The sequence below is a fragment of the Lycorma delicatula genome, chromosome 8 (genome assembly GCF_047948215.1).
Source record: "Lycorma delicatula isolate Av1 chromosome 8, ASM4794821v1, whole genome shotgun sequence".
Lineage (NCBI taxonomy): Eukaryota > Metazoa > Arthropoda > Insecta > Hemiptera > Fulgoridae > Lycorma > Lycorma delicatula.
This window is the reverse complement of record NC_134462.1, coordinates 93,750,697-93,777,119: the sequence shown is the minus strand read 5'-3', so window position 1 is coordinate 93,777,119 and position 26,423 is coordinate 93,750,697. Positions and strand designations below refer to the sequence as shown.

Here is a 26,423-nt window from a genome sequence, read left to right as displayed (position 1 = left end):
GGTGAAGGCGGTCTATAAACTGAGTTATGCGGAAAACACTTGTTTATCGTTCTTTGCCCCTAGTGATGGCACAAGGGAAAAGTTTCATAAGGTACTAGTATCGGGCAAGGAAGAACGATCAATCTAATATGCAATGGCCCTTATACCTAACACAGAGAATCTGGTAAGAAAATTATTCAAGGACCAGCGACATCAGTGGTGGAAAGCAGGAGTCAGTTATGCTGACTTTTTAAAGCAGGTCAAGGGCAACATAGGCGAAGATATTGCAGATGATGTCTTGTCAGACAGGAAAGGATGCGCTTACACCATGGAAATTAGAGTGAGAGTCCTCAAATAAAAGAGTATCTTGTGAAACGGCTTGGGTCCCAAGTAGAAAATGTTATAGTGAATGAACACACTCATGGTTCACGAAGGGTGATTTTCCACATGAAAGGACTTGACATTGATGCAACAGCTGAAGAAATAGACTCTGCAGTCAAGAGAGAAATTGGAAATGACACTCCAGTTCACGTGGCGTCTTTAAGACCAGCTTACAGATGCAGAGAGCGACGGTCTTTCTCCCCCCAGCTAGCTGCGCTAAGATACTGGCGAGTAAGGGGCGAATACAGATTGGATGGTATGCCTGCAGGGTTGAAACACAACAAGGTTAAATGCTACAGGTGTTGGAACTTCAGGTACTGAGCGACTGAATGTTCTGGGCCGAACTGTCCGAGACTGTGTTATAATTGCAGTGGCGAGGGACATCAAATAAGAGACTGTGATGAATGCAGCAAATTTCTGGGCTGTGGAGAAAGAGGACACTGGACCAGAGGCTGGGAATGCAAACAGCATAGATCATGAAGTGCATCCAGTTAAATGTGAATTGCAGATTGACTGCCCATGATTTGGTGTGGATGTCAGCGGTTAGAGAGGACGCCAACTTTATTCTTCTAGCTGAACCAAATCAAAGATCAATTGTCAGTGGTGGCTAGCACATGGATGAGGATGGGGACACCACAATATGAATGGTCTCAGATTGCTTCGCAATTTTGAATATCAAGACCGGAAGAGGTTTTGTCGTCATGCTTGCTAATTAGTGGATATATTTTGCCCAATTGCAAGAGAACTTGTTTTGAGGAATATTTGGCAGATTAGGAGGAGGTAATAAGAGTGACAAGACGCCAATTGGTTCTGGCAGGTGATTTCAATGCCGAATGCATCGAGCTAAGTGGGATGAGGTTGATCCAATGTAGGAATAGATTGGCGATGATACTGGGTGTGCTTGACATGGTTACACTAAACACACCTGCTATTAAAACCTTTCTTGGCAGAGGGATGGCTTTCGCCAAGACTGGACTTCCGGAGGGTGCTTGCAGAAGACTTCTCCAGTGATTATCTCACAATCCAATTTAATATTTCTATTGGAGAATCGACACGTAGGATCAAATGACAGAACTGGAAGCCGACAGAAATACAAATCGCAGCCTTTTCAGAAGCTGTGAGCACCAAGCTGAAGTTCAGACATGACTGGACCCTGGAAGAATTCTTCATTAGCTTAAAGGAAGAAAGCAACAAATTGAGACTGCAGCCCAATCCCAGACATAAGAAAGTTTATTGGTGTCTAGTGGAATTGCAGACTTGTGGAGAGCTACACTTGTGGCTTGACGTAAATTTCAGAGATTGAGAAGGCGTAGACCAGAAGCAATGAAAGAACTAGAAAATGCATATAAAAGGGCTAGAAACTCTCTGTGTGCAGCGATTAAGACTGCTAAGCGTGCAGCCTGGAAGAACTTGGTTCAGCAATTAAATGACAGCCCATGGGGGGGGGGGGTACAGAATGTTGATGAAAAGATTTGGTGTGCCCCTTCCCCTTCCAACTTGTGGAAAAATGCTAAGAACCATTTGAGAACTCTTCATAACAGATGAGGCGGATCTGGTGAATATCATACAAGGTGTGTGAGAAAAGTAATGAGATTGGCAACACTGTGTCTACCGGTCTGTGCTACACCGGTTTGTTCATCCCTTCCACATGCTCAGTACGAGTTTCAACTCCATTCAGCCAACATTATTTTTGACAGCGCCATCGGTGAAGTTATGTTTTTGTTGTGTGTTACGAAAATGGAGTATCAAAATTTAGAGCAACGTTGTGCAATCAAGTTTTGTGTTAAACTTGGGCAATCTGCGAGTGTGACCTTTGAAAAATTGAAACAGGTCTATGGGGAACATTGCTTATCAACAGCACAAGTTTTCTGCTGGCACAAATCATTTTTGGAAGACTGAGAACATGTTGACGATCAACCTTGCTCAGGGAGACCTTCAACTTCAAAATCTGACGAAAATGTTTAGCGTGTGAGAGTTCTTGTGAGATCAGACTGTCGTTTAACAATAAGGATGAGTGAACAATTAAATTTAAACACTTTCACCGTACATCAAATTTTGACAGACAATTTGGACATGAGAAAGATTTGTGCGAAATTGGTGCTGAAAAAGCTCACAAAAGAACAGAAGGACAATCGAAGAAATGTGTGCGTTGATCTTCTGAGAGGATTGACAATGACCAAGAATTCTTCAATCGTATGATCACAGGTGATGATCCTGGATATCTGAATATGATCCTGAAACAAAGCGGAAAAGTGACGCGTGGCACACTCAGTCATCTCTTCAACTGAAAAAATGTCGAATGAGCAAATCAAAGATCAAAACCATGCTGATTAGATTTTTTGACAGTAGGGGTATCGTGCATAAAGAATTTGTTCCTCCAGGACAAACTGTCAACCAAGTGTTTTACAAAGGTGTCCTTGAAAGGCTCAGGAAAAGAGTGATTCGCGTGAGACCAGACATAGCAGACAAGTGGATGCTTCATTATGACAATGCCACGTGTCACACGGCCATTTCCATTATGGAATCTTTGACCTAAAAACGCATTCCTACGGTTCCTCAACCTGATTTGAGTCCTTGTGACTTTTCCCTTTCCCAAAATTGAAACATGTCTTAAAAGGATGTCATTTTGGACTCTGGAGAACATTCATATAAAAAAAAAATCATGGAGTTATTTTAATTCAAATTATGAATGCAGCAGCATTTTCAGGAAGAAATGAATAATTATTTGACAGTAAAGCTAAAATGTAAATATCATTATTAGTTTTATAAAGTAGTGTAAGGAATGTTAATACAAGTTTTACATATATCATAACATATAATCTGATAATAATAAAGTTACTCACAAATTTTTCAATACTTTCAAATGAAAATTAATGTTATGTATAAACAAAAAAAATAATACTAAGATTAGCAATAAATACTTTACAGTCTTATTAATATTACAATTATCACTAAAACAAAGTTTTACTTTTCATTGTTAGATCTCAAAATCTAATGCAACAAATGTATAATTTGCTTGAACCTAGACAGAATTAATGATAGATAAAATCAGTTTCAAGATAAGATCAAGGAGGTGTCCTAAAGAAACTATGAAACTTCTCTAAAACTATTAACACTGACTCTGAATAAAGTACAGCTACCTTAAAAACTATTGTAGGTAAGGTCAGCATTTTGCAATTTTGTATTTGAAAATTAATTTCAGATAAATGTCCAAATATAAAAAATAAGCTCTAATAATTCATCATAATTTTTTTTTTTTTTATTAAACTGCATTGACTTCAATGGTCATTTCTATTTCAACTTATAAATGTCAACAGCATGGAGTGAAACTGGTCCAACATTTTTTTATCTCAGGTGGTCTACAAAAAACTATTTTTCAAGATATGGTTTTGGTTACTGCCAATTAATTTAACTTCACAAAAACTCCCAGATGCATTTTAGAAACATCAGATTGTAAAGGGATTCATAAACATCTAAATAACATATGTCCCTGGGACATCAAAAGCTCATTCCATACGCACCCTGGGATATTCAAGATACTCTAAAATGTTGCAGGATGTTTTGAAGTAACAGGACAAGCAAGATGTCTCTTTATATCCTACATTCTGTTTACAAGGAATATTCACGACATCCAAAAAATTCACTAATATACCACAGTATCTGGGCGATTTATAGATCTGCATCTTTTTAATTGCAGTTTAAAAGATGAATAGATGAACCTTTTACTCCTAGGTTCTTAACAATATTTGATATTGCTTAAATGGATATGTAAATTATAATTTGATAAAATTTTAACAATTTTTATCATTTAAATTTAATTTCTTTAAATTTTTGGTTTTGATTTGTTCACCACACGAATATAATTTAACAAGCCTGTTAATTGTACCTAAACAAGTATTACCAATACCTAAACGTGTTTACATTACCTATTATTTATAAAAAGACACTATTACATTAATTAGCAGTTTTAATTTAATAACTGTGTAAAATTCACATGGTACTAGCAAGTACTATCAGCAATTCCAGGTATGTAACAGACAGAACCTCTTAATGTCTCATGGGCGTTCTGTGGAGTATAAACAACTTCAAATTATATAATATAGTCCTTAGAATATACTAAAGACTATACATATCAGATCCCAAAAAACACCTATGGGTTTTTTATTTACATTCTGTTCTACTTTAAGAATATCATTAGGACTACACATTTTTAGATTATAAAATTATCCTCATATCAAGGCATTTGTCAGAGAACATCTAATGATACAAATCAAGAGCATTACAGTCATTACAGTTTACTTTTATCATCCTCGACGTACATCATAACATTAAAAAGTAATGGTCATTTTTCTAATAAAAAATTGCAAATCTGACTGTAAGAGTATTTAAAAAGATTTTTTTATGCTATAAAACTTCAAATTGTATATGGTAAGAATTTTAAGAACTTTCTTTTTGTATTGTTGCTTTTTTGAAAAAAAAAAAAACAACTAATATTGGCAAAAACTGAATACAATTTTTCTCAGTTTAAATTTTTTTATCAAAATTGTGTTCATAAATATCAGTAACTTTCCTCTCTGCTTAAGAAACAAATAACTCTGAAAAGGATTTCATCATTTAATTTCTTCTAGGTCAAAAATTCCCTGTAGATTCCCCACAAAGAACAGAAAAAATTAATAGGGCTATGTAAAAATAATGACCACTGTATATTCATAAAAAAATATGAGAATTACTATGTGGCAGAACTATACATAATTAATATTAAATTTAAAAAAAAAACTTTATAAAATATATTTTTAACATTAATTTGTGAAGAGAATTAAAAAGTCATTAAATTTATAATATTAAACCTTATCACATATTTATAATTAATTACTCTTTTAAAGCTTTAAACATCACGTACTACCATACATATGGTACTATAAATCTATTACACAAGATAAACATATTTACAAATTAGAATAATGTATTATCTACAACACTATTAGTTAACACCTAATAAAAACTGAAATAAATTTAATAACTGCAGTAAACAAATGGTATAAACTTAGACTACACCTTATAAAAAGAAAAATTAATTAAAATATGTTTTAACTAAGAAGTAAACTATAATTGTTACTTATAGAATATAAGTAATACATTGAAATTTCCAGTTACAGACCTCTGTCACATAAAATTAATAATAATTAATTAATAATTGCACTGATTTATAATCATATAATATTTCTCAAGTGTACTATGTATTTCTAACCCATAATTTTGTTCAATTATGAAATATCATTCATTAATATCTATGTCTGTCATTAGGAAACTAAAATAAAATGTAAATACAATACACAGGGAAAGAAATAACATCTACAAATAAAAACTGAAAAAGTGACCTGTCTTTTCCATTTATAAACAAAAAACTGATAACTATATTAGTTAACAAAACTACTTTATGTACACTGTCAACGTACTTTTTTTTTACAAATTGTTTAACTTTTTTAATACAAAACAAAATAGAATTAGTAATTCTAATATGGTTTCCAAAAATAAAATGATATATTTTAAGATATTTATATTAATTATACTTTTATGCAAATAATATTATAACATTCCATTAAACCCTACAGTATTAAAAGAAATATAAAATAATATAGCAAGCACTTGATATTTTTATTCTGTAAAGCAATATCAAAGACTGAAGAGGAAATAAAATTAAATGACTACATGGATAAATGATAGATAACTATCTGCTTAATAATAATAGAGATAAATGCTTAATAATAGATAAGAGATAAATCACATTGCTTTTAAAATCAACCTGCATTTTTTATCTTTTAAGAATTCTTTAATAGTCCATAAAATATTTTTTAATATTCAGTTAATTTTCAAAGAATAAAACCAAACTAAATTATTTAACTAAATTCTCACAATATATTAAAAAATTTATATATTTTAAATATTGTATGGATAATATATGTAAAATTCTTACAGTAGTTTTGTAACTGAATAATTAATTATGACGATGAAAACAAAATAACAGAAAACTGAAGTATGAATATTGCATGTAATTCAGCTTATTCATCAGTTTAAATTGACTTACTTATACTCACTTTAAAAGGTAAGAAAGATAGATTCTTGTGTGGTGTTCTTTGTTATAACTTCAAGACACCTGCACAACCAATAGAAGAATGCCAGTTCTACTGCTTTGATGTAGGTCAGACTATGAACCATGAAATAAAATAATGAATTGTATAATAAATACATTGTTTTAACAACAAAATTAAAAGAGCGCCCACAAAATCTTTACGAACATAAAATTGTTCATCAAATGTAGCACATGAATAAATATTTCTATATTGTACAATACAATAATAATAATGATGTGTGAATTTATTTCATAAAAATAAAACTATGTGCTACAGATATATAATTAGTTTCGAAAAGTGTGAAATTTTTTTTCTTATAAAGGACATTAAAAATTATGTAACAAAACTAATTAACATAAACCAGCAAGTCAAACAATAGAATAAAATGTTTAAGGACTTACTGTAATAAAATTCAACCACAAAATATTAAGTTACACACAAATAAAGCAATAACTTATTACATTTACCTACAGAGTCCTGACGCAAAAATGGAATCCTACCAACAATGTTTACATAAACATTATAAATAACATTGTTTCATAATACACATTGAGTATTAACTAGTTATAATCATTTAAAGGGAACATAATTTAACAGTGAAATACAGTGCACTGATTACATAGAATGTGAACTTATATTTTACCTGTAATATTGAATAAAAATCCCTAATGAAATAAAAATTAATTTTATTAATCATCGTCTATCGGAACGAATAGTATTTTTATGACCCCCTCTACCACCTCTCTGGCTAGGTTTTGTTTGTGGTTTATTTCCTGACACTTGTGGTGGTGGCGGTGGTGGTTGTGAAGGTGACTCATTTGAAAACCTGCTAGAAGTATTCTTACCTCCACCTGGCTGAGTAGAAGGTGTTGGTCCAGGACCAGAAGATAATGCTCTTCTACCTCCATTACCATTATTTTGGACTGAAGCAGGCTGCTGATTTTGAATAATGTTCAAATTCGGTTCACTCATATTTAACTGTTCATTGAACACCATACAGAATTCACCTATTTTATCTAAATCACCTGATTTACCAGAATATAATGTTAAACAATTCCGCCATATAGCAGCGTATCCTTTTGTTAACCTAACTATATCTCCTGGAGCTAATAGCTTTCCAGGTTCATCCCAAACCGACATATTAATACAAGCAGTTGCATCAGCTACTTTTAATGTACGTACTTCTCGATTTTCTTTTAACAAGACTGGATGTCCCACTTCTAAAACAATGAAAGTTATATTTATATTTTTGGAATCTGGCCGTATGTCTTTTATATACATTGTTTCCATTTTGATTTTGTACAAAATGTCTAATTAAAACACTGTTTACACTATTACGTGTTTGCACGGTTCCCCTTTCTGAAAAAAGAAGAAAAATAGAAATATATTACAAAAAAACCAGTTTAACTTTGACATAAGTTATTATACAGGTGTCCCTTGAAGAAAGTTTCGACAATGACATTTTTTTGAGACTAAATTTTGTGTTTTACGTTGGAATCCTAAAAACTACTAGAGCTACAATTCTGGGAGCTGTTTTATCCCATTTTCCATCTCAAATTTCATAATAAATCACAAATCCTTAATTTGGGCTCCAAAAATTACAGGGATTTATTATTATTAGAAGAGCTGAAATCTGTGCAAAATCTTTTGTTAGCCATAACTAAAAAAACAAAGCATTTCCAGACCTATGTTTATATGAACTTTTTTCATTATTTTCACCCATAGAACATGTCCTGAAAGTTTCTTTCTTCTTCTTGGGACATCCTATATATTAATCCATTTATGTTACTGGATATGACATATATTACATAAAACTTCCAACAAAAGCCACTCATAAATATACGAATTAACAGCATGTTCACTGAAAATTTAGTAATTTATCCAAAAAGTGGCTTTCATATTGATTTCTCATCAGTTATCTAAATGCTATCTTGGGCAGCGAAGTAGTTGAAACATTTTGAACTAGTTTGTAATAAACTAGTTGTTCACGTTAACTTTAATGAAGGTCGTTAATTACCTGAGATAGTATTCAAATAATTGATTGATTGTATTTAAATAATGATGATGTGATGGATTTGAAAAACACTGTTATGCAAATTGGTAAGTTCCCACTGAGCTGGCTGTTAATTAGTTTATCGGTGGGTTTTGTTGGTATTATTGTTTGCAACACATTTGACATGTTTATTAATATACATACATAAACACACACACACACACACTCACAAAGACATAAACTTCTTGTCTCAATAAGAATCATCCATAATTATCAGTAGCAGACATGCGCTGTTATATACAAACAATGTTTTGCAACTTTTTAAACTGAAAATATTTTATTAGCTAACAAATACAAGCAAAACAACAAATATCTTTTTATTTTTCAGTTTAGCTATTACAGTTCATGTTTTTTTCACATTGCACATTTTCCTCATATTAAACAATATATATTTGTTCTCCATTTGCTGTTTTTATTAATGAAACGAACATACTTTCTAATGAAATATTCTTTATTTAATTGAAAAAAATAATTTTTTAATGAACTAAATATATATGTAATAATTCCTCCACAATCATTTTTATCTACTTCCAAAATTTTCAAAAACAAAACACTCATGAAGGGGCACATGCCTTTACGCATGTACATTACCATACGAGTTACCTCATTTGGAACTTGATAAAAATCTATTATTCTAATCTTTCTGATAACACTGTGCAAGCATGCTCACATACACATATATATATATATATATATATATATATATATATATATATATATATATATTATTTTTCTAAAATCAATCCTTTCGGGAATCATATTCCTCTACACTATACAAATTATATTAATCCGATAAATAATAACATGTATTATAATATTAAGTTTAATATGTAATTTGTAAAATCTGAATCTTTCCTAGTTGGTATTTACAATTATTTTTCTAAAATTGATCCTTTCGGGAATCATATTCCTCTGAAATACACGAATTATATTAAATCCGATCAACCCAAGTACAGAATTAATAAAATAAGATGACACCTACCTTATTTCATAATTCAAGCAAGAGGGCTTTCACGAGTACCTTGCATCATCAGTTGCTCAATAATTTTTCAAATCTTTCATTGCAAATTACACACTAAAATTAAAATTTTGATTTAAAATTGTTAAAATATCCTTTTCCAATTAAATCAAAACACAAAACTAATTTTTTTTTTATATTCAAAATTTTTAATTGTAAATTAAAAATCGCATATATATAAAATATGAAGTCATTAATAAAAAAATTAAATTAAAGACCAAAATTAAAATTAATACTGAAAATAAAATAGGAATCCATGTAGACTAGCTAGTCAAAGATTTGTGATTGCACAAAGTTGAAATATTATGAATTATGTCAAAACAAGTGCTACCATCTACAGCAGTTTTTATGATTGTGTCATCCTCATATTCTGTACGTAGGTTGATCAAATTAAATTTACTTTTATATATATAAAAGCAAAATCTTTCTAAAATGTCAAAAACTATATTATTTGTATTCATATTATATTTCTTAATTTCCAGTACTTCTAAATTTGTATGAATATTGGATATTGAATGTGTATAATAAGATGATAAGAAACATTACAGAAAGCCACTTTTCTACTTTTATAATATCTAGTGTTCATCAAATCTAATTTTAAGGATCTAATGGTTTTACCTATTAAATATGGTCACAATCATTGCACTTTATTTAATAAATACCACACAAATTGTGTAAATCATATGAAGCAGTACGTATTTTATTTTTAAATGTTTTATTAAATGGTTATTTGTCTGGTACGCAGGTTTAAATAAATTTTTATCATAAACCCTTGTTATGTTTTCAACAATTTATAAGTAAATACATATTTTAAATATACATTGTCAATTTTCTGTGTATAACTTACTGGTATTAAATATGTATTATTACTAATATATTTAGCAATTTGTTTTATAATATCTATTTATTTATTATTATTCCCATTATACTTTGTGTAATTGATTGCTCTTATAACAATGTTTGTATATGTATTAATTTTGTGTGATCACGGATGATTTGAATACCTACATTGGTTGTGGGTTTCCTATATACTGAAGTTATAAATTGATTATTTTTATTCCATTATCTATTTCAATACAAACATCTAAGTAATTTATTCTCCTATTTTTATCAGTTTCAAAAATAAATTTCAATTCATAATGGTAAGAATTTAACTTGTTCAAAATTATTAAATGTTCATTACATATAACTAGATTATAGACCACAAAAATATCGTCAACATACATAGCCCAAAGTAAATTATCATGAACATAAATAATGCTATAAACAATTTTACTATCAAAATTATGTAAAAAAATCTCAGATATGATGGCCGACAATGAAGAGCCCATTGGTAAGGTATTTTCTTGAGTATAACATTTATCATCAAACTTAAAATAATTCTGATGGTAAATATTTCTAATAATAACAATAATATTATCAATAAATAAAAGTTCTTCATGATTTTGTATTAATTTATTTTTTATAATGTTGGTTGTTTCATCTATGAATATACTAGGGGGTACATGTTACTAATGTCGTAACTAACCATCCTGGTGTTATCCCCAATTTTTAAATCCTTTAATTTATTTACAAGTTTGTTTCCATTCTTTATATTATATTTATAATCTAAATTCATTTTGATTCTACATATTTATCTATTATTTTGGAGATGATATAAGAAGATCTGTGAAATTAATTAAAGGTAACATAGGTATACCAGGTTTATGTATTTTTGGCAGTCCAGTTACTACAAGTGCACTTTGTTCAAAAGGGTACAATATAGAGTGACATGTTAAACTTTTATCATAATTAAAAATATTTCGGTATTTTGTTATTAGACTTTTAGTTATTCTTAAAAATTTTTTGGTGGGGTCATTTATTTTTTTAAAATTATTTTCCACTAAACATTGTTCCATCAAATTTTTATATTTTTCAGAATACATGTGACAGGTGTGTTTGATTTATCTAATTTTAAAATTATACTATTATTGCTATTTAATTTATTTTTCAAATTGTACATTAACTTTTTATCAAAAACAGGTTTGTAAGTAAAATTTTTATATTTGATATCGTGAATTTTATTATTAAAAGTTTTACATAAAATTTATTTATCATTATAATTTACTTTATTGACATTTATTTCTTCATTCTTATTCAGATTAAAACAATAAGCTAAAATAGACTGTTCTTTATTGACAAGGACAACATTTGTTTATTTATCAAATCAGACAAGTATCAGTAAAGTAACCTGAATTCACCTGTATATCCCCAAATTGCAGATTATCACAATCACTATTCCCCAGCAAATCTCCTTTTATTGAGAAATAACCCAAACCCTTATTATTATATTCTTTATAACATAATTATGATTATTTTTATTATTATAATTATTCTTTGGGACGAAATGATTCCGGAACCGATTTAAACTTTCTCCATACTTAAAATCTCAACAAAAAAAAATCGGTTTGCGCCTCCACGTTGGTTCGACTGGATAACCAGTTAGAAACGTGGAGATTTCTACTGGTGAACTAAATCGGAATCACCTCTCTGGATCACATCCAGAGTTGTAACTCGGGAATTTATTCCCACCCAAGGCTGACTTGCCTTTGAAAGTCAAATATGGAAGGTCTTTTAAGAAAAAATCCACCGTCTGGTAAATACCAGAGAAGGCTGCACTCGGATCCGGTGGGCAGCTGCTTAAAAGATAACAATGAATTGGAGCGTTTGGAAACACCCAAAAACAACACAACTTCAAAATTGAGGATAAGACACAAGCAAATAAACTACATTGCCACTCACAACATTAATTCTCTAACTCAACCCGGCAAACTAAAAACTCTAACAGACATAATGGACAAACAAAATATCCTAATCGCAGGACTTCAAGAAATGAGAAACACCGATCGAGAGTGGTTTGAATCTCAGGGTTACAGAATTTACAAAGGAATCCCCGGGAAACGTGTGATGAAGAATTGCCCACAGTTCGGAACAGGATTTGCAATCAATCTTAAAATAATTGACTCAGTCGTAGAATTTAAGTCTTACTCCCCCCAGGATTTCAACCTTAACCCTAAAATCAGCCAATAAATTCTACACCATAATAAATGTCCATGCTCCCACCAATGACAAAAACAATCTTAAAAAAGATAGAGAAGAGATGGACAAATTCTGGGAACTTCTTGACCAAACTGCAAACAACATAAATAAGACCCACACGAAGATTTTAATAGGGGACTTTAATGCCCAACTTGGTAAAGAACGAAGATATCGTGATATTATCGGAAAATGGCCTGCCCAAAAGAAAACTAACAAGAACGGCCAAAGACTTGTCGAATTTTGCAGAAATCATAATATGATCTCAAAATCCACCTATTTTATGAGAAAACCAAACAAATTGAAGACTTGGAAACACCCAGATTGGAAAAAAGGAGAATGGCAACTGGATCATGTTTGCATGGACCGGAATTATCACAAGGAGATTTATAATGTAAAAGTCTTGAGAGGAACAGATACTGGATCCGACCATTACTTAAAGTTAAAATAAAATTCACCCCGCATAAAAAGAAAAAATCCCAACCTAAAAACAAAAGAGCTTATGATCCACATAAATTAATAAACAATGCCATCTTTGAAGAAACAACAAAAAAAATCAAATTAACTAATAATTTAAAAGAACTGACATCCCAACTGAAAGAAATAGCTGAAGAACTAGCCCCTATAAACCCAAGAAAAAAACACCAATGGTGGAATGAAGAATGTGACAAAGCAGTCAAAGACCGACACTGGGCTTGGATCAACCACCAAACCCAGAAAACTGAAGAATCTAACCATGAATTCACCAAACAAAGGAAAATAACTCAGAAAATTATAAGAGGAACCAAACGACAAGCCCAAAAAAACTTGATTCAGCAAATAGAAGAAAGTTCCAAGAAAACTAATTTCCGAGACTATTATAAAATTTTTGGTCAGGCTCTTCAAAGATATGAACCACCCACCCTTATGTTGAGAGGAAGAAAAGGAAATATGGCCCACACCAATAAAGAAAATGCTGAAATTTTGGCAGAAACCTTCAATAGACTCCTCAACTGTGACGACCTCCCAGAGCTTTTTGAGATTGACACTGAAACTCCAGTTAAAACTTAACCAGTAAATATCAACCCGCCAACAATTCAAGAAGTTCTCGCAGCCTTAAATGAAATAAAAAACTACAAAGCAAGCGGAGAAGACCAGCATTTTGCAGAACTCTGGAAACACTCATCAGTTTATTCAGTCAAAACTTCCCTACATCTATGCCTCGTGAAAATATGGAACGAAGAAAAACTTCCAGAACACTGGACCACAGCCCTCATCCATCCATTACATAAAAAAGGGGATAAAACTAATCCGGAAAACTACAGAGGCATATCTCTCCTGGATTGCACATACAAAATCCTGTCGAGAATCATATACAACCGATGCAAAGACCAACTTGAACTGGAACTTGGGGAATACCAAGGGGGATTTAGGCCATGGAGAGGTTGCCCGGAGCAAATAATATCCCTAAAACTTATGATGGACTTATATAAAAGACGGAAAAAACAACTAATAATCACCTTCGTCGACTTTAAAAGGGCCTATGATTGTATACACCGACCATCCATGCTGAATATTCTGAGAAACCTGGGCCTTCACCCTAAACTCGTAAACATGATAAAATTAACTTTAAACAATACCCAGTCCAGAGTGAAATTCAGAGGTGAACTCTCTCAACCCTTCTACATAAAAACTGGATTGAGGCAAAAAGACGGCCTCTCACCACTCCTTTTTAACTGCGCCCTCGAATTTGTCATGAGAAAATGGTATGAAATAAATCCCAAAAATATAAAAATGGGTACTAAGAAAAACTCCATCACTCTAAATTGCCTAGGATTTGCAGATGACCTCGCTCTTTTAGCAAATAATATTCAAGAAGCCAAAACACAAATCATGAGCCTTCAAAACCTAGCACAAAAGATAGGGCTTCATATCTCTTTCGAAAAAACTGAACTAATGGCCATAGATCCTCTGGTAATAGAGCACATTACGGTAAACAATCAGAAAATTAAAATAGTAAAACAATTTAAATATCTAGGGGAAATAATAACTTATAATTTAAATGAAAAAGTGACATGGCAAAACAGGACAAATAAAATGATTAAATCCCAAAAATTAACTTGGTCAACATATAACAAAAAATGCCTTTCTGCTAAAACAAAACTTAAACATTATAAAACTGTAGTACAGCCAGAAGTCACCTACGGAAGCGAGACCCTTTTCAAAATCACTCAGAAAAACCAAATTGAAAAAATTCTGAAAATAGAGAGGAGAATTGTCAGAACGTGTATCAATAAAAAACACCAAAAAGAAGGCCAATGGTGGATTGTGCCAAATGAGGTGGTGTATCGAGAAATAGAGCCTGTTACTGATACTATGCGGAAAAAAAGAATCTCTTTCTTCGGTCATCTCATAAGGACACCGGAAACAAGACAAGAAATATCATTGAAAAGCTCTGGTTCCAAAAGCTAGAAGTAGGATGGATCAAAGAAATTAGAGAAGATATGAAAGAATTGGGAATTTCCCTGACTGACCTACAGAATAAAACTGGAAAAATTACAAAGCTAAAAGATAAAAGCGTTACATTTAAACAAAAGACAGACAAACGACAAAATACAACGAAGAGGGTGTTTACAGATGAAGAAAAGAAAGCAAGATCTGAACGGATGAAGAAATACTGGGCAGCTCGAAAGAGTAAAATAACACGTTTTTCTCAGAAAAGATCCAACTAAAATTGACTTAAGTGGTCCCATGTTGGCCGTAAAAGCATAATAATAATGATAATAATTATTCTTTGTTTTTATCAAATTATCAATCTTTTTATGTTTGGAATCATTAAGTTTATATTTATACATACCCATATTAGTCATAATTAAATCAAATATAAACAATTTTTTTACTAAGTGAAGATGTGTGTTATATAATTCAATATTTACCAAATTTCTTTTATAATATGCAAATTTGATTTCTTGTTTTACCCTAAACTTTTCAGCAAATTCTTTTGTTTTTCTTATACATTTATTAGACTGGTAATTTTTATATTGATTTTAGCATATTTAGATATTACATCTAATTTAAGGCAAGTTTTTGTTAAACCTTATTGAATGTATTATAATATTAAGTTTAATATGTAATTTGTAAAACCTGAATAGTAATTTTGTCTAGTTGGCGTTAACAGTTTTTCTAAAATTGATCCTTTTGAGAATCATATTCCTTTGAAATGTACAAATTATATTAAATCCGATCAACCCAAGTACAGAATTAATAAAATAAAATAGGATGACACCTACCTTATTCCATAATCTAAGCAAGAGTGCTTTTGCACTCAAATTACACATTAAAATTAAAATTGTATGTTGCAAATTGCACATTAAAATTAAAATTGAGATTTATAATTGTTAAAAGATCCTTTTCCAAATAAATCAAAACAGAAATAAAACTAAAACTATAATAAGATCTTTTAACAATATTACATCTCAATTTTAATTTTAATGTGTAATTTACAACGCAAGATTTGAAAAATTATAGAACAACTGATGATGCAAGGTACTCATGAAAGCGCTTTTGCTTGGATTATGGAGTAAGGTAGGTGTCATCCTATTTTATTTTATTAATTCTGTACTTGGGTTGATCGGATTAATATAAAAAAATATATATATACATATGTGGGTGTTACAGATGATATAAAATGCATTGGGCATAACAAATATAATCAAATTTGTGATTATATTTGTTATTTAATCCACTGACAAGCAAAAACAAAATTTTAAACTAATGCAGTGATTCTCTATCTTTTTAGCTCCACTATCACCCCAAAAGTAAAAAAATATATAATGAATATTTTATGCCCCCCAACCCCATCAAAACCTAGTTAAAACTATTTAGATTTGTTGATAGCAACAGGTATGAACATGCATGTATGAAGTATAAAAACGAGCCATTTACAGTTTCCAACTTGATGTGTACTTGGTCCTAGTAATTTGGTCTGCTTGCATAATGTTTGCTGTGAGAGCTTTATGTTCGAACATGCAAATGATAAGTTTCATTATAGATAGATAGGTTTCAGTATAAAAGATGCATAAGGAATTGCAGAACATCAGTTTGGTTTTGAATGCGAAGCTTGCATCTGGTACCTTAAGTTTTTAAAAGTGTAATTTCAATGAAAATAATAATAATTGAGGTTTTGGTTTTTTAGTGTTTGGTAAAATGGTGCAACTGGTTTTTTTTTTTTTCAAGTGAGTCGATGTTGCTATATTCAGTGAATTGATTGGTTAAGACAAGATTGTACAGCGATAGTTATTTAAATTATTTTATTATTAGATAGTTATTATCTCATTGGGTGGAAAGCCACAGTGCATTGTTTGCTTTCAAGTCCTATCCAAAGAAAGCATGAAGCCATCAAAATTAATTTGACACTTCAAAACTAAATATCTGGATCATAAAAGAAAAATGCTGAAATTTTTCAAAAGAAGATTATATACTGTAAGAAATCAACAAGCTTCTATTTGTACACCAAGCCATCATACTGATAAAAGTACATTTGAAGCATCTTATATTATAACATTAAGAATAGTTAAGATGTCCAAACTTCTTACTATCGCAGAAAATCTCATACTGCCTGCTGTACTCAATGTGGTCAGAATTTTAATAGGAGAGGAAAAAGCAAAAAAAAACTGAAAAAATTCTGCTTTCTAATGACAGAAGGCAAATCAATGACATGACTGCCAATGTTTATGATCAGGTAATTCAGTAAAAGCGAGTTCAAGTGAATTTTTTTGTATTTAATCTGATGAATCAAAACAGATGTGACAAGAATTTCTCAATTCTGTTTTGAGATATGAATGCGAAAGGGACAGATCAATCAAAGAAAATATATTGTATTGCAAATCAATACCTGCTCATGCAACAGGACAATGTCTTTTCGATTTTTATGAAGCTATTAAAAACTATAAAATAGATTGGAAAAAATGTATTGTAGTATGTAGTGATGGTGTAAAGGGAAAGAATAGTGGATTTCTGAAAAGATTAAAAGATCATCTTATACCAATGACGGAATGGGCGCAATGCTTCCTTCACAGAAATGCTCTTGCTACAAAAAATATGCAAGAAAATCTCAAACAAAATTCTTTGTAAAGCTGTAAAAATAGTTAATTTTTTATAAGTCGACCACAACAGAATTAGCTGCTTGCTAAACTATGCGATGAAATGGATAAAAGAAAAAATCTTTTCCATATAGCAGTCAGATGGTTATTGCAGGGGAAAGTGTTAACCCGGGTATTGGAATTGCGAGATAAATTAATAATATTTTTCAGGATAAACAAATGTCATTCTCAATAATTTTATAGAATAATGAGTAATGTTATTGTTGGCTTGCTTATTTAGCTGATGTATTTTTGCATTTAAACAACTTGAATGTTAATTTTCAAGGGGATGATAAAAGCATTTTATCAATGACAGACCTAGTTCATGCTTTCATTAAGAAGCTTGATATCTGGATTATTCACCTTCAAGGCAAAAATATTGATATGTTTCCAATCACTTCTAATTATACTGAGAATAATTCAGATGAAGAAAACACCACTAATCACCACAGTTTAGATAGCATGAATAAGCATTTGCATGAGCTAAAAATTCCGTTGGTGGAGTATTTCCCGGCTGATAAAAACTTTTAAACTCTTTTTCTTGAAGAGATGGACACTGAATCCATTTACTGAAAACACTGTTGCTTCTGCTAAGTAACTAGTTGAGATTCATGACCACTCATCAAAATGTCTGCCAATAAAACATTACAACTACAATTCACATCTGAAGATTTAGATACATTTTGGCTTGTTTGTTGAGGTGAACATGAAAATTAAGTCACAGAATCATTGAAAATATTAATCCCTTTCGCTACATCTTACCACTGTGAAAAGAGTTTTTCTTCTATGGTTGGGCTAAAAACTAAATAAAGGAATCGTCATTTATCATTTGAAAACAATTTGCTTTTGTGCGTTTCTAACATAGATCCATGTATGGAGAAACTTTTAAATGAAAACAAATGCAACCATCTCATTAATTTATTTTATTTATATTTGTACTTATAAATGTAAGTAAAATATTTATAATAAATGATTTTTCCTCATAAAATGATTTCATTATTGTTTATGTGTAAAGTAGCAGGCCAATTTCGTGACTCCCCTTTCCTATCACCGTGACCCCCAGATTGAGAAACAATGAACTAATGTAACTGTTTACATGGCCTACGTGAAACAGTAATGGGATGGACTTGAAAATGGTGAACATATTGATGAAACAGAATAAAAAACACAATCCATTCGCACAAAACTATGTATACGTGTAACATCTGACCTATGTAAGTGATACAGATAAAGATTTAAGAAAGATACATTATAACATTACTCTTGTCAAACCAGACAAGAGTAACACAACAGAACTGTTGTGTATCTTTTAAAACTGAATAAATATATCAGTATGACTTAATACTGATTACTTAATATACTTAATAATAGTATCAGTTGACTTCATAATGATGAAAACCATCAACATAATCTACAATTAATATCATTTGACATAACAAATAAACTCGAGATATTAGTTTATTTGTTAGTAATAGAAACACTATCCATTCTCAATACCAAATTCCTTCAACAATTTACAAAATAAAATTTCATCACCAAACAAATATTAAACAAAACTTGATGAACATAGATTGTATGGGCTCTCCTACTTCCAGTATCCTAAAAGAAACCTTCTTTCAACACACAGAATCAAATATGTTCAGAAAATAATAAACAGGCACAGATATAACATCATTTAATTGTACCAAGGCAACATAGTACATTGAAAACAATTGATATATGTAAACAAAATGCAGCACAAATAAATTTTACACCTAAATACAAAGCCAATAAACAAACAAATTTTTTTAACCTAACCATCACAAAAATCACATTTTCAAAGTAAACAGAAACCCAACAGTGACTGACACTTGTTCAAAATACCTATCTAATCTAACTTATACTGTTATCTGCTTTACTGGTACGATCCACAGGCTGTTAAACTTTTTCATGTCATCTGAAAACCCCATAGAAGCACTAACCACGAACTTACAGGTATAACAGCACACTCACTGATACTCCCCAATGTAAGATGAATAAACACAACAAAAATGTACTGCATTAACATCCATTTATCTCAGATCCAAATCACACATCTACCAGTGTTATCAACCTTGATATTCAACAGATGTCTTATAATTATAAATTACAAAACAACACACATAGATAAAAAAAATAAACAGCTGACAACTCATAAATGAAATGGACAATTCAAATCCTACATAATAACCACATCTAAATGTCTTCAAAAAAAACAGCAGCTGATGCCAGAATGAGAATGCAAAAGTCAATGAGAGAATGAAAACATTCAACACATTACTTTTGAATATTCCTAATTAAATGAATTTAGTAACCTCTGCTATTTAAGAAGTAAACTTTCAACAACATTCACTGCCAACTATCATGAACAGAAACAGCAAGTATAAGTGAATGGAGATCAGCAATTTTAATTAGAATACTACACTCAGCAGTTTAGAATTTCAAAACAGTGTAAACAATTTTGAATGATTTACTTTCATAAAATTTGTTTTCTAATACTAGGCATTAACATGCTAACCTCTGGGGTGGTAATATTTCTGTCTTCCACCTTGAAATTTCAAAGTCTGAATCCTCAAGTTTATCATATTCAGAATTCTTCTTAATTATCTGCTAACAGGCTGTTTGTCACCTATTGTTACTTTGAAATATAAATAAATTACGTAAAACTTTCGTTGATTAAAAATTAATGTTACGGGTCAGGCAGTATGCGAACAGAAAATATTCTACTGTCGGGCCTTTAGGTTTAATTTTCACACAATTCTGACCTGATACTCGAAACGTACATGTCGTAATTCGCTCAATCATTTATCAAAGAAATTCAAAATGGTTCGTAATTGTTTTATTCTACCATGGACTCGTAGAATAGTAAACTCTATCAATCTCTTTACAAAATCTCCAATCTGAGAAATAAATTATAAAAATGTTTAAAATACTACACAGAAAAACCAATACAATTGCATTTATAAAAAACATACTGGAATACAGTAACAAAAAACAATCCGTAGCGACTGGACGACATAAAAATGCTATTAAAAAACTCCCATTTCCAGAGTTCAATTTATTCCAAAAAAAAAACTGGACATTAATCAACTTTAAAAAGAACTAAATGTTACGTTATAAAATATCTCACCTAATCACATTTAAAAATAATATTTAAGACTAATTAAAAGAATAGGAATGACCAAAAATGTTCAAATTCTAGAATGAATCAGTTTTGCTTTAATTGTACCGGTACACCTTTAACATAAAGTAGAAATAACGATTCAGAAACAAGAAAACTGGTAGTTTTGGCATAGCATGATTATATATCTCACATTTTTATAAATAACAATGACAATAATACACTGGATTGCAACAACACGTGAAAAATTATAGTATATGAAAAAATCACTTTGAGGAACTGAACGTCATCGTTGTAATTAGAAGTTCCCAGCATTCAACATTATTGCCTATTTTTATTGATTAACTTTAGCAATTACTAGTAATGCATCAAAATTACTCTCAAGTAAAGAATTAAATAAAATAATTGTAGAACAAAAAAATTGGAAAACAGCGAATGAATTACCTACATGAAAACAAAAAATTAACCTCACATTTCAATTCTAGAACTAACTCACCACGTGCCAACTGTTAGTACTAAAATGGAGCTTAAGGAGTGAAGCGAATAAAATTCGGTAATAGCTGAGAAGTAATTACTGGTCTAGTATAATAATTACTAAGTACAAGAAATGCTGACATTTGTGTGAATAACCTTTTACTATTACTGATCACTAATAACTGAAAGGAATCAGTATTGACGTTTAGTGTACTGAAGTATGTATTTACTTATAAATGATTCACTTCCACGGACAGAGTAATACAGAATTTGATTCATTATCAAAAGCTGAATGCAATAGAGCAGCATTTTTTAATGCGCTTAAGAAGAATTCAGTAGTTTTGAACAGATCATTAACCTCTAAAATAGTTGTCTCAATTGAAAAGATTTTGATCGATATAAAACGTGATTATGAGAAAAGTATTGGCGAAACAATTTCCTTAGAAAAACTGAAGAGGATCTTAAATAACGTAAAAAATGAAATGAAAAAGAAGATCGACAAAAAGTTACCGGTAATAAAAGTATAACTATTAAAGCGTGGGAGAAAGATTTTATTGACTTGCTGGAAAAATAAGTGTTGAGCTTGTCAGTAAAGAGAAACGACGTGAATCAAGCATTGAACATAAACAACGGTCACGTCGACTGAAAGTACGAGCCAACATGCAGAAACTGGAAAAGCAATTCAGAAAAGAAAAAGAAATAGCTTCGAGACAGACGAATCGACAGCTTTATCAACTACTGACTTGCAGCGACTTCTTCTTATCGAACAATTCGAGTTGATAAGAAAAACAGACTTAAAATTGCAAGAGTTACAAAATGAAATTAAAAATCAGAAAGGACCCCCAAGCCTAAGATGAAGAGGATAATTTCATTTAATCAGATTGTTTGGTGCTGCCTTAATTTAATACAATTTGATGTTTTCTTTTGTTTTTAATAATGAAGTAAGTAAAGAAAACCCTATGTCCTACCTTGCCATTCCTTTCCTTAATAATAAAAAAAAATTAAATAAAAAACAACTCTTATACCAAAACGGGCCCATACACATGAAGGCGTCTGCTGACTAGCGTTTGATGAGGTACACAGAACTACATTGCGTATACTTAAGTAACACACACTTTTGCCCTCATATTTATATAACGATTAACATCTAACGCGGCGTTAAATACATTAATAAGCGCTTGTGCAATTCTGTGTAAATCACTAGTGACGAGCGATAGCAAACACCCTGAAATCAATTTTTTATCGGCCTTGGTAGATCAACATCTAGTTGAAACCAGTTGATTCAACTGCTGATAATCCATAAGGGGATTGACAACAATTGCTCGACCAAGTTAATCTGTTGCTCTTATCTCTACGTTTCGTGTCTACGTCAGATAAATATATATTTTTTATTTATTGTTTATTTATTTAACGTTTTTGTTTATTAGATTTCAGCAAAACGAATTACAAATGAAAAATTACCGAAAAAAAAATGAAAATAACAAATTAAAAATGAAATTAATTAAATTAATTTTTTATAACAACAGCCATCACCACATTTCGCTTTGATTGACCTCTTTTTCAGAATTCCAATTCTGTGATTTCTATATCCGCTTCTTGAACTTGAATTTCATCATCCTCTTCATACACATGTTCTTCGTGGCCGTTCTCATCTGGATTATATTCATTATGAAGGGTTTTCCCTACATTGTGCAACATGGCACAAGTGACAACAATCTTAGGGTCATTTTCCAATTTCACTCTTATTAGATTGCCTAATATGGCGAATCGCTTTTTTATTTGACCGAACACTCTTTTTTTAGCGTGTATGTAGTTAAAAATCCTTTGTTTTCTAGTCTCAGTTGGACTAAATGGTGTCAGCAGCCAAGGGGCTATACATAGCCATTATCTGCCAAAAGGCAAATGGCGCCATTTAACGCTGATATTTCTTTACAAACATAACTTATTCTCCAAATGCGGCTGTCATGGGTGTTGCCAGGCCATTCAGCTTCATGCTTGTTATTTTTTCCTCGGCATTTGACCTGAAAGTTTAGGTTTGCGTGACCCTTTCTGTTGACATAGAAATCACCAAAAGCTCTTGGTTTTGCAATCTCGATGTGAGTAAAGTCAATTGCTCTAATTACGCTTCACATTCTCAACTTATTACGCCATTTTTCTTTAGCGTCATTAACTTCATCTACGATCTAAAGAAAATGAATCCTAACTTTAGCTGTCTATCCTTCAGTAGAAGCTTTCAGCAAGGGTCTTGGTATATTGAAAACGTCTATAGTAATTACTTATAACTTTAAGTTATTGGAACCTTTTATTCACACAGTTTCCAGTATGTACTGAAAGAAATCAGTAATTATGTGTAGATTCAGGAAGTACTGATTAAGTACAAGAAATACTGATGGAAATTAATAAGTTATGCTTTCTTATTCACTTATACTTCAGTATTTACTGAAAAAAAGGTCAGTATAAGTAATTACTAATTTTTATTCACTTCACCGAAGGAGAGCTTAGAACAAGACTATCTTGCTTTTTCCTATTTAGCCTCTAGGAATTACCATCAGGTATTACTTCACAGGATGAATGAGGATGATATGTATGAGTGTAAGAGAAGTGTAGTCTTGTACAGTCTCAGGTTAACCATTTCTAAGATGTGTGGTTAATTGAAACCCAACCACCAAAGAGTAAGTGACCCAGTTGAGTAAGTGACTTCGTACGGGAAATACGTGTTGGTTTCTCTGTTATTTAGTGGTTTTTGGACGGTTTTTTGTGTTTTATTTTTGGATACGGACGTCAGCGATTGTGGCTTGAATTACTGTGGACAAGTTTATTCAATTTTTCGAGTTTAAGGATAACGAACGACTTTTTTTATTAATCCGGGGAAAAATTGCTTAGAGGATCTTGTTGGCATAGCCAAGGGCCTGGTTGCCGGCGACCCCTTCCTGCCGAGAAGGTCACTCGGTAGGTCTCTGCCGAGACCACAGTTCTCCGATAAGGAGGTCTCCACGAAGGCAGTACTGCGCCCAAGTGGACCGGCGGATTGCACTCTAGAATTCCTGCCGAAACCTTCGCTACAAGCTGTGCGGGGAAGGCTGCGGCTGGAACCGTGCAGGGAGTGCACGGTTGCGAAGGGAGAGCCAAGGCTGAAGGGCTGCTCCCCACGAAGTCGGGGAAATTGGAATCCGGCGATGTGGAGATCGGCTCGGTGCGACGTTCTGCAGAAGAACGGGCTATAAGCTCAGTTGCTGGCCGAGTGGAGGACGCGATATCGGTATATGATATGCCAAGGGCGATAAGGGTAGAAGAGCCCAAAGTTCTCAGGGCCGTGCATGGTCAAAATCTTACCTTGGATATGGCCGCCGAGGACTTTCTTAGGGAAACCGAGGTGGTTCGGCAGCTGGGAAGAAGGAAGCCCTAAAGAGTCACTGGGTTTTAGAGACCTCGCCTAAGATCCGGCAGGTCTTGGTGGCTGGTGGATGTCTGTTTTTCCGGTGAACCAAATGAAGGGTTGTCGATCATATAGAAGTCGCCCGATGCTTCAAGTGTCAAGGCTTTGCTCACACCTCTTTTCTGCTGCAGAGCATAATCGGAGATGTGTGGTCACTGTGCTCTTCTGAGGCACAGGGCAGCCAATTGCCCTGCCATTGCGTCGCTTTTACCTGGTGAAAGGCAGCGATGCTGGACACCGGGTCGGAGGTAGGCAGTGCAGGGCGTAAGAGATAACTCGGGCGAGAGCTGTAAAGAATGCAGCTTATGGCGACGCCTCAATTGGGGGAAGCCTTTTGGATGGACTCCACCACGTCGAACGCTTTCGCCTTGGGCAGCTAAACCTGCATCATTCCCGGGTGGCCACCAGTGAAGTTATGAGGCTCCTTGAGGAGTACAACCTCGAGGTCCTCTTAGTCCAGGAGCCTTACGCGGTCGGGGATAGGGTGGTCAGGTTCCGTGGGGTGGATGTTATTAATTCTCATGGGGGACGGCCGCTCTATGCGATCGTGGTTGACTCAGATTCGTTAGGTATCTTCTAGATGCCCCATTGGTCTGATGGGAAATTCACCGTTGTGCGAATCAGGAGGGGGTTCGCTCGATGTCGTACTGGTGTCGGGATACTTCCAGCTTGGATGGAGTATCGATGACTTGCTGGCGAAGTTGGGCAGGATTCTGAACGGTCTCCCGGGCATCAAAGTGCTGGTGGCTCTGGACTATAACGCCAAGTCTCCCGCCTGGGGTTCACCACTCACTGACCCCCAGAGGCACTGGTCACGAACAGTTCATTGAAGCCAGAAACCTCTACTTGATTAACGACTCAGAACAACCGCCAACTTTCTCTTCTGAACTGGGAGAACGTTTCATCAACGTCACATTGGTGACGGACGACTTGCTACGAAGTACAAATAGTTAGTTGGACTGTCTGGCCCGAGGCCAGTGTGAGCGATCATAGGCTTATAACCTATGAGATCGTTTACGGAGGCGGTCTAAGAACTCCAGATTCGTGTCGCTATAACCTAAGGGCCTTGGTTCAGGACAGGCTGCAGTGCAAGTGCGTAGCTGCCTTGAAGGGGTTGGAATGGTGCATGGAGCACAGGGAGGAGGTGGAATTGATGGAGACCCTTCGGTAGTGGACAGTCCGCTGATCGGAGAGTGCTTGGAGTCGTCATGACCGCTGCTTCCGGGGAGCCGTCTGTTAAACGCAGGCGGAAACCCGGAAAAAAGTAGTGGTTCTCTGACCTTAACGTGCTGCGCGCAAAAGTTAGGACCGCTAGGAGAAGATACCAGTATCGCCCCACCTAACGGGGATTATCGTTGATGACGTGCACGCTGAGTGCCTGTGGATCTACCGGTGTGCCCATAATGACTATAATCATGCCATTAAGGAAGCCAGTCTCAAGTTATGGCAAGACTCCATGCGCGAGTTGCAGCGCAACCCCTGGTAGCTCGCAAAATCATATTACTGGCTAAAGCCACTGCACATGCCGTCCAGTGTTCGATGCGTATTTGGTGGTCGTGACCACACTTTAACATCTGAGGCGACTTACCAGTCGTTCCTGGATACTCTGTTTCCAGA

At 33.0% G+C, this 26,423-nt stretch overlaps 1 protein-coding gene across 4 annotated transcripts in view; it reads right to left on the bottom strand.

The window, feature by feature from the left end:
• The window catches only part of LOC142329593 (uncharacterized), a 61,422-nt gene extending 40,027 nt beyond the window's left edge, over window positions 1-21,395 (bottom strand). Inside the window, exons 1-2 of one of the 4 annotated variants that reach the window (XM_075374301.1) lie at window positions 21,345-21,395; window positions 7,337-7,850 (exon numbers count right to left, since the gene is read on the bottom strand). In XM_075374301.1, the coding sequence (XP_075230416.1) occupies window positions 7,337-7,781 (445 nt within the window). In that variant the 5' untranslated portion in view covers window positions 7,782-7,850; window positions 21,345-21,395. Of the gene's footprint in view, window positions 1-7,336; window positions 7,851-20,293; window positions 20,800-20,905; window positions 21,285-21,344 lie in introns of those variants that run through there. The other 3 variants (XM_075374300.1, XM_075374303.1, XM_075374302.1) reach the window with 3 other exon arrangements.
• Between the last annotated feature and the right edge of the window lie 5,028 nt (window positions 21,396-26,423).